This window comes from Oncorhynchus nerka, linkage group LG1, assembly GCF_034236695.1.
Source record: "Oncorhynchus nerka isolate Pitt River linkage group LG1, Oner_Uvic_2.0, whole genome shotgun sequence".
Taxonomy (NCBI): domain Eukaryota; kingdom Metazoa; phylum Chordata; class Actinopteri; order Salmoniformes; family Salmonidae; genus Oncorhynchus; species Oncorhynchus nerka.
In genome coordinates this window covers 28414820-28424942 of record NC_088396.1, presented here as the reverse complement: position 1 = coordinate 28424942, position 10123 = coordinate 28414820, and the positions used below count along the sequence as shown (strand labels likewise).

Sequence of the window (10123 nt, the reverse complement as noted above, 5' to 3'; positions counted from 1 at the left end):
CCTACGCCTCAGCGGGATAGACAGGCTTCTATGCCTCAGCTGGCCCGCCAGGCTCCCACGCCTCAGCCGGATCATCGGGCTCCAACGCCTCAGCCGGATCATCGGGCTCCTACGCCTCAGCGGGATAGACAGGCTCCTATGCCTCAGCTGGCCCACCAGGCTGCTACGCCTCAGCCGGATCATCGGGCTCCTACGCCTCAGCGGGATAGACAGGCTCCTATGCCTCAGCTGGCCCGCCAGGCTGCTACGCCTCAGCCGGATCATCGGGCTCCTACGCTTCAGCGGGATAGACAGGCTCCTATGCCTCAGCTGGCCCGCCAGGCTGCTACGCCTCAGCCGGATCATCGGGCTCCTACGCTTCAGCGGGATAGACAGGCTCCTATGCCTCAGCTGGCCCGCCAGGCTGCTACGCCTCAGCCGGATCATCGGGCTCCTACGCTTCAGCGGGATAGACAGGCTCCTATGCCTCAGCTGGCCCGCCAGGCTGCTACGCCTCAGCCGGATCATCGGGCTCCTACGCTTCAGCGGGATAGACAGGCTCCTATGCCTCAGCTTGCCCGCCAGGCTCCCACGCCTCAGCCGGATAGACAGGCTCCTATGCCTCAGCGGGATAGACAGGCTCCTATGCCTCAGCTGGCCCGCCAGGCTTCTACGCCTCAGCGGGATAGACAGGCTCCTATGCCTCAGCTGGCCCGCCAGGCTCCCACGCCTCTGCTGGTTCATCGGGATTCTACCCCAAGCTGGCTTGTCCAGCGTCGTGTCTCGGCCGGCCCATCAGGCTCGCCCAGGTGGGACGCTGGGTGGTTCCCCTTGAGGGGGGGTGGTACTATCACACCTGCTCCCCTCTCCCCCTGGCACTCGAGGGCGCCAGGATGCCCTGCATTATGCACTCCTGCCACCATCATTACGCACACCTGCCTTCCCTCATCACGTGCATCAGCGATTATTGGACTCACCTGGACTCAATCACCTGTTTATTACCTCCCCTATATTTGTCAGTTCCCCGGTGCTGCATTGACTGTCATCTGTCTTTGCGTTTCCCAGTTCTGACGCTGTTCCTGTCCTGTTACATGTCCATTCCTAATTAAATGTCAACTCCCCGTACCTGCTTCTCTTCTACAGTGTCGTTCCTTACAATTTCTTTGTTTAGTTTTCAATACATTTTCAAAAATAAATCTAAAGGCATGTTTTCACTTTGTTATTATTGTGTAGATGGGTGAGAGAAAATATATTTATTCCATTTTGAATTCAGGATGTAACACAACAAAATGTGTAATAAGTCAAGGGGTATGAATATTTTCTGAAGGCACTGTACTTTAGTCACCATATTCTCTGCCACCCCTGTTCATCAGAGACAAAATATCAGGCGTCTCTCACTCAAAGATGGGTTGACAGGGGGCCAGTAGCCATTGAGAGTTAGGAATAGCTGAGTTTAAAACGTATTTTGTTGGTTATATCATATGGAAGATGCTTATATTTAAATATCTCTGGTTATTTTTTCACAAGAACTAAGGCAGCCACATTGGATAAAACTATTCAAATGTATTATGATTTCAGGATTTATTTGATTGATGTCAGATTCAGTTTCAGTTCATTATGATTCACATGAGAGGTTTCCTTTTGTTGTCCCAAATTCCAAGTTCTATTGATTGAATGGATAGCGCTGTATTGCTTTCGTCGTTATTCATCAAACTGGTTCTGGCGCCCCCTGCTGTTAAATCACAGTTTGGAGAACTGGATGAGGTTCCTGTTGATCTCAGCCACGTTCCTGCACCCTAAGGGAGGAAAGACCAACAAAACATTAGTGTTGCAATGTTATGAGGTTGAGATAAAGATAGGTAAGCAAGGGGTTTTAATCTCAGACTGGAAAAAACATGATTATGTAAGAAGTTTGGTTCCTTACTCACCAGACAGAGCCATTGACAGACGGAACTCATTGTTGAGGATATGTAGTACCTCCTTCAACCCCTCTTCACCCTGAAGGAACAAACACAGGCAGCAAGACACTTTGTTGTGCTCAGTATCTCAAGTTAATAGGTTGATCACACACAATGTTAATTGTTACCTTATAGGCGAGGCCCCACACGGCCGGCCTGCCGATGAACACACACTTGGCTCCCAGAGCTACAGCCTTCAGCACGTCACTACCAGTGCGGACACCCCCGTCCAGATATACCTCGATCCGCCCCTGCACTGTGTCCACAATCTCAGACAGGGCATCTATCTGGGTGGTAGAGAGAGAAACGAGCAGAGGAAACTTCCTATGGAATATTAAGTATCATTTAAAACAACTGATATTCAAATCAACATTCTATGATGTGTGGACCTCCAACCATCTTTGTGGTACCATTTGAAAGTTAATATTTATATTGTATTCCCTTTTAGTACATTTATCAGCCATAACATGACACCCACCCTGTATTCGAGAGCATGCTGTATCTAAACTGATGGCTGGCACAACACAAACACTTCAAATTATGTAAAATAGGGTCTAGGCTAGGAAATTAAAAAAAGTATAGAACAGTTTGACAACCCTGTTTTTAAGATTTTCAATGATAACAAACTCAACTGTTTATCTTTTCCAGTGATGAGGACACGGACGTCTCATGGTATGGTGGGTTTTTGCAAAAACCTTTGGGCACTTCTATCTCTTGAATGTTTTTAAATTTTTTAAATTTTACCTTTATTTAACCAGGCAAGTCAGTTAAGAACACATTCTTATTTTCAATGACAGCCAATGACAGCCTGGGAACAGGTTAACTGCCTGTTCAGGGGCAGAACGACAGATTTGTACCTTGTCAGCTCGGGGGTTTGAACTCGCAACCTTGCGGTTGCTAGTCCAACGCTCTAACCACTAGGCTACGCTGCCGCCCCATTCAGGTCCAAAATTTAACTTCTGACCACTTCTAAAATGGGCAAACATGTATGAAAAGGGGTGTGGTCAAAAGTGATTGAAATCAAATGGAACGACCCTGTCCTTTAAAATCAACATTTCATGAAATCAAATGGAACGACCCTGTCCTTTAAAATCAACGTTTCATAAACAAAATGGTGTTTGGCTTGCTGACTGTAGGGTCAAATAGAGGCGAGATGATGATGAAGCGATATACTCTGTGCCCATTCTTACTGTGGCGGGCCCTCCGTCCAGCTGGCGTCCTCCGTGGTTGGACACGATGATGCCCTGGACGCCGTGCTCCACGGCCAGCTCAGCGTCCTCCTTCGTCAGGATGCCTTTGATGATGATGGGCAGGCGGGTGAGAGACTGCAGCCAGTACACGTCCTTCCAGCTGATGGAGGGGTCCAGGGTGTTGGCAGGGACCCCATACTCCTCACCCGCAGGACCGGCAGCCTCCTACAGAGGTAGTCAAAGGGACACCCACCCAGACACGACAGACGCATACAGTGCAGAACAAAACACATACACAGAGAAGGAGGCCTCATGGGAAATACATTAGTTGGATTATTCTTAAATAATTCCAGAGCAGCTACTGTCTCTCTACTATGGCACTATGGGCCGGTTTCCCAGACACAGATTAAGATTCTCCATTGACAGTGTTTTTTAGTCCAAGACTAGACTTCATCTTTGTCCAGGAAACCATCCCTATATGATTTTATGGTAAAAATCATTACTGTTAAAAATATTGACCTGGAAGACACCGTCAAAGTTCTTGACCTTGAGGTGTGGCGGGAGCTTGAACTGGTTGCGTATATCGTTGCGGCGCTTCCCGGTGTAGGGCACGTCGACGGTGAGGACCAAGGCCTTGTAGCCCAGGGCCTCCACACGGTGAATGATTGATTCAGAAAGCTTTCTGTCCCGGTACACATAGAGCTGGAACCAGCGGTAGCCGTTAGGTGCTGCAGCTGCAATCTCCTCCACAGAGCAGGTGGAGTAGGTACTGGTGATGTAACATGTGTTCACTGCCTCCGTAGCTGAGGAGAGAGAGAGTTTCAAGTAGAACATATATATTTTTTTTGCACAAGTATAATACAGGAAGGCACAATGTATTTACACATGGGGGGATTGGGGGGCAAGTGTTTAAATTGTGCAGTATTAGCAATAGTAAACAAGCGCAATAGTAAACAAGAGAAAGAGATTTTGAGTGGACCACCCCTAGAATACTCAGTGACAACAAAGCTATTGGCCTAAAGAGCTCAACCTCTACAGCTGTTAAACCCCTCCTAGTCCTCACCCCTGGCGGTGGCCATCTCTCCCTCATGCCAGGCCAGGCAGTGGAAGGCAGTGGGGGCGATGCCCACAGGGAAGCTGATCTCTGTGCCCTGCACCGTGGTCCTGGTGTCACACACTGACACGTCCCGTAGAATTCGTGGTCGCAGACGGATCCTGGGACCGAGACAAAGTGATTATTTTGGATCTTCCAAGCATTACTGTTTGAGGTGTGCTGTTGAGTGATGTTAGTGACTGACATTGAATCGTGGGTACTGTAGTTTGCAGGATGGGGAGAGGTACTTACCGTTTGTAGGCCAGCAGATTGTCATCCCTGGTGCAGCACTCGTCTGCTCCGGCTGCGTAGTAGTCCCATGTGGCCTTGGAGAGGTGCTCCTTCGCATACTCCTCAAAGTCTGTGAGACATACCATAGCCATCTCAGCACAGCAGGTCCCCTCTCTGTAGGACATATAATCACTGTCAGGGACAGCAGTTGTAAAGAAATGCTATCAATATGTCAATTACACTATCATGTAATCCTGTATTAAAAGCAGAATGGATAAATACTTATGGCATTTGTGGAGATTTAACATAGTAAAAACACTGTTCTTTGTTGTAAGCTGAGTTGAAAATTGTGCAATTTAAACACATACAATAACTGCAAACATCTTCTGGTGCATATTTTACACAAATACATTCAGTGGTGTCACCAGAACCTGGGGTGTCACGTATACTCCCTCTCCAGCGCTCTAGGTCACGAGGCTGCTCTTTACGCACACCTGTCACCATCGTTATGCGCACCAGTGATGTCATCAGATTTACCTGGACTCCATCACTTGCCTGATTACCTTCCCTATATATATCACTCCCTTTGGTTCCTTCCCCAGGTGTTATTGGTTCTGTTTCAGTTTCATGTCTGTGCGTTGTTCATGGTTTTTGTTTTGTATTATGTTTAGTTTATTTATTAAATTATTCACTCCCTGAACTTGATTCCTGACTCCCAGCGCACACGATACAGAGGGCTAATGCTGCATTCGTAGCCAAGAAGGAAGTGGAAATGTAACACATACGACTGGTAAAAATCCACTTGAATGGTCCTCCATGTAGACAACTCGTCTATCATCCTGAGCTCCCACTTCTCCCACGTGCTGACCTCTGATTTCACCTACTAAGGAAATGAACTCGATATCAAATGCAACAACAAAACATTATGTTTAAAAAAACTATCTATTAATATTAATTACAAGCATGATAGTTGTACTTTTAGTTTATGGTTTACGCAGCTTTTTGGCCATTAGCCAATCCGTGTTTCTCAACGAGTTCAAAGCATAAGAATGCATCCAACTGGTATTTACGACTTCACAACTGGTAATGTCCCACCTCCCACTTGGTTACGAACGCTGCATTAACCCCAAATTATTTGGGGATTGGGATGTTCCTGCATGTGGGAACACACCGAGCATCCCATTGGTTACTGCATGAACCCCCCCCCCCCCCCCTTGAGCATCCCCTTCATTCCCCGAACATGCCATCTTCATACTCGTGTGACACTTTTGATGTTCTGGATTTTCCCTGATTGTCTATGTGATTATTTTTTTATCAGCCTGCTGTGTACCGGCGTCCAGATGCAGGAATGCCCACATGCAGGAACACCCTGAATTGTGGGTTGCAATTAACCCTTCTCAATACAACTAGGCTACACTGCATTACAAACTGCATTGGGAATACAACTGGGCTTGGATCTGTGCACACAGGGAGGACCTCAAATTACCCAAAGAAAATGAAGGACAAAGTGCAAAATTAGCCTACTTGTCAACACCAGTTTTTTTTTCATTTGTAAAAATGCCTACGGGACTAGCAAAATACTAAACAATTACCATGACAAAGCAAGATATCTACACAATACATTTGTTATCCAGAAAACATAACAGTGCAGTCACTTTCATATTTTTTCCTTATCAAACAAAATGATTGCAGTAGCCTATAAATCTCCTTTCCTTCAGTTGAGTAGCGTAACTAGTTGACCACGTCAACAGACTATGTATTCACCTAGTAGTTGTCATTTCCCGAAATGTCAATCTGTGTCTGGAAAAAAAATATTTCAATGCAAATTTAAGTCGATAGGGTTGCACACGAGTGAAACAGCAAAAAATGCAACACACACGGCAACGACTGAACACAGACAGACAGAGGGCGGGGTGTAAAACTCCCAAAAAATAAATATAATTTATCGATGCTACAAAAATATTAGGGGAAAATATAGGCCTACCTTCTCACGCATAGGCTATGGTGAATGATAACACAAATTGCAACCCTAGCAAGCCCTAAAAAACAGGCAATTGCTTATTCTGAAAAGAGCTCTGTAAAAGTGTTAACAAATGGTTAACAGTGTATCTCTCATCTTCGCAGTGTTGTACTATGAACTCCATTAAATATTAACCATTTTCAAGAGACTGAAGCCATCTTAGTCCATTTGAAAACACCAACACACCCAAACAAATTTTAATTGGCCTAACCTGAGAATGAACCTCATAACGGATTGTAATTTTAGTAGATGTCAACAACATTTCATCAATCCCACTTGCTTCAAAATACATTTAGGAATTGAGTTTGAAGGATCTACTAATATCATTCTGTATTACTCACCACTAGTCCTTATGACATCAACTCCATTCTGAAATGTCTGGTGTCTGACGATGCAGCTCATAGTTAGTTCTATTCCTATTGTGTGATTGTGTGCTTTTGTGTGACTTCAATAAAACTATCACAGAGATTAACACGGACAGTGAGTGTGACCCCGCAGAGGCTAGAAATGTGCTGATGCCACAGAGGGGAGGGGGGGTCGCACATTACATACTACAGCACAGATGGGGAAATACATACTAGGCCTACATATAAAACACACAGCATGGTCAGTAACACAAAGCACTACAGTAACAGTATTGTTCTATAGACCTACTGTACATCACACACATTAACTTGCAGTGTCACTGTGGCCTACATACCAAATGATCACAGGGTTGTCAGTGACACCTCACATATAAAACTGCCATAGGTTTATCTTTGAGTTTGCCTGACTGATATTTTACTCTACAGTTTTCTTCTGAGTATACTGTATGTGACTGTGTCTGACCCGCTGACCTGAGCAGCCATCCATGGAGAACCACTCACCGATTACAGCTGGTGCTCGAAGTCTCTGAATGGATTCGATAGCTCTAAAATAAAGTCAACCTCAAAAATAACAATTCCAAAAAACGCAAAACATAAAACTCCGTCATGTTTTTGTTGTTGTGCAGAGTGTTTAACTTTTGACCTGTACGTCTCCAATGCTATGGTTGATAACAATGTGATCTATGAACACTTGAGGGCAGTGCAATACTGAATAAAGGTATTATACACAGAACTGCTCAATCTCAACCTGTATAAAATCCCAGGCCATCACACATTCAGTGAGAGAACATGACATGTACAGTACCTAATGTTCAGCAAGTATACTGAATTTCCATTCAAATGAAAATGGGCATTGACATAATATTATATGACAGATGTGTAGAGGCCTACTGTAAAATGCATTGTGTTGAATTTAGATTAGTTTACATTAGTTGTTCAAACAAAGATCATACTATATCTGATCAATTCTGTCTTCTTTACAATGTGCAAGATAGACTTGCATGTAATGTTCAGATCCGACCAGGCCTATGTTAACGTTTCTCCACAAATAATAGTTGAAGTAAGATGAACACGATGTTAAATACATTTTAGCCTTTGTCCTATAGATTATGAATGTTGAACTACCTACAGTACCTCTCTACACCTGTCAATGTCGGTCATTTATGCGGTCTCAACATTGTTACGATACATTTCTAGAAAAGCAGCTGATGGAAATGTGAAAAACAAAACCTAAAATAAAATTACGTTTTGACTATTTATTTCAAGATGTGGTTTACTGAAGATCACACAATGTAAATTATTATGACTTCAGATGTTTTGATATTAATCAAAGAAAGCAAAGCTTCATATCAGTTTCCAAAAATAAATAGGCAGTGATGGTGTTAGTGAGTAATGTACATCGGAATTTTGCCTACAGTCTCTCTCTCGCTCACTCCCTCTCCTCTCTCTCCCTAGCTCTGCTGTGTTAATTGGCTGTAGGCCTAACTGATATAAAAAGGCCCTGGGGGCAACCACAAACGAGGAAAATATGTGAGGTGTCTTACCTTGTCCTTTACCCTGACCTGTTTTTCTCTCGTAGCCTGTCACCTCTCATGTGACACCTGTGCAGGGCAGGACAGTGTCAGGGGCAGCGCAACTCTAGCTCCACACACTCCCATTGGGAGAATCCCTTTGATACCACCCCCACTGCCCACTCACACACACTGGCTCAACTCTAGCCTGCCCTGTCAGCAGTATCTGTCCTTGAGCAAGGCACTAAACCCTCATTTCTCCTGTAAGTTGCTCTGGAAAAGACTGTCTGCTAAATCTTCTAAAAAGGTAGGAGTGAGTAAAAGGCGACAGTCATACTGAACACTGAACACTGTGTGTGCATGTGTATCCTGGATACAGTCCAATGATTACCACTTTTTGTATTCTTGATTAATTATAATCTTCGTCTTGTCATGTGTACAATACCCCATTGACTCTAAATCACTACTGTCAAAGTCCTGTGGAAATGTCCAACTTATTTCCAAAGGACTTTGTACACCCACACATATATATTTTCATTACATAAAAGGATGGAGTAGAGAGAGAGAAAAAAAATTATTGACAGAGAGCGAGAGAGAGATAGGAGAGTGAGTGAATCCAATAAATGTCACAGCGTCTGAACTTGCCACGAAAGTAACAAAACGCCATGAAACGTTGTTCAAGCGTTCTAAAACAGCTGTGGGTGCAGTGGTGCAATATTTGATTTTCTCTCTCTATTTCATTACTACTTTGGAATTTGATTTACTCCTAGTAAATTTATCTGCTGCAGTAACAGAGCCAGGCCTCTTAAAACAGCTCTTTGTAGTGTTTTATTTGGTTTAAACTCAAAGACTGAAGGTGCAGGCCGAGGCTGAGGCTGGGATTGAGGCTGGTGTTGAAGCTGAGACTGGAGACCCTTCTAAGGGCCATGGGGAGGTGGCTCTGTTACCTACTCTAAGTGAAGTGTGAATTGTGTTAATCCACAGCTGGCTCTGATGCCTATCACTGCGTGTATCTCACTCCCACTCCTCAGACGTGTTAGGAGAGGACGGGAGAAAACCTCTACCACATGCTGCTTCTCCCTCAGGCTACGGCTCGGCTAGCCCAGAACATGTGTGTTGGATTGTTAGCGTGTTATCCTGCCCTGGCTAGCATTCACTACTCTTTTTATATGTAAGGCTCTCTTTTTCTCATTCTGAGACAAAATAAATTACATAGGTGTGTAGTCTCAGGTGTTTGGGTCTCACTGTTTCGTTCCACCTTGCATTGAGGCCATAATGCTGGCTGCTGATCCCAGTCCTTAGAACAGGCTTTGGGCTCCTGAGTGGCGCAGTGGTCTAAGACACTGCAGCTCAGTACAAGAGGTGTCACTACAGTACCTGGTTCAAATCCAGGCTGTTTCACATCTGGCCGTGATTGGGAGAACCATAGGGCGGCGAGCAATTGGTCGGGGTAGACCGTCATTGTAAAAAATATATTTTTCTTAACTGATTTGCCTAGGTAAATAAAACTTTTTAAAAAATGTGACCAGTGATCAAATGTGTGGCAGAGTTGCCACCCAACAGATTATGAACTGTACTTGTTGCTTACTACACTGAACAAAAATATCAACGCAACAAGTAAAGCGTTAGTCCCATGCTGAAGTAAGAGATCCCAGAAATGTTCCTTATGAATAAAACGCTTATTTCTCTCAAATGTTGTGCACACGTTTGTTTGCATCCCTGTTAGTGAGCATTTCTCCTTTGCTAAGATAATACATCCACCTGACAGGTGTGGCA

The 10123-nt window shown here is 44.5% G+C and overlaps 1 protein-coding gene across 2 annotated transcripts; it reads right to left on the bottom strand.

Annotated features, from left to right (window-relative positions):
- Positions 1 to 1543: 1543 nt before the first annotated feature.
- Positions 1544 to 6542, bottom strand: LOC115128625 (2-Hydroxyacid oxidase 2-like). Of its 2 annotated transcripts, XM_065017754.1 has the most exons (10): positions 6436 to 6542; positions 6216 to 6251; positions 5237 to 5334; positions 4473 to 4625; positions 4191 to 4342; positions 3647 to 3930; positions 3128 to 3352; positions 2066 to 2224; positions 1908 to 1977; positions 1544 to 1775 (listed from the first exon to the last, which is right to left on the bottom strand). In XM_065017754.1, exons 3-10 carry the CDS (start codon positions 5287 to 5289, stop codon positions 1720 to 1722), a joined length of 1152 nt encoding a protein of 383 aa, XP_064873826.1. In that variant the 5' UTR covers positions 5290 to 5334; positions 6216 to 6251; positions 6436 to 6542; the 3' UTR covers positions 1544 to 1719. The 2 variants fall into 2 exon arrangements, with proteins under 2 accessions (XP_064873826.1, XP_029514513.1); XM_029658653.2 differs by lacking the exons at positions 5237 to 5334; positions 6436 to 6542 and having other exon boundaries at positions 6216 to 6386.
- Positions 6543 to 10123: the final 3581 nt, after the last annotated feature.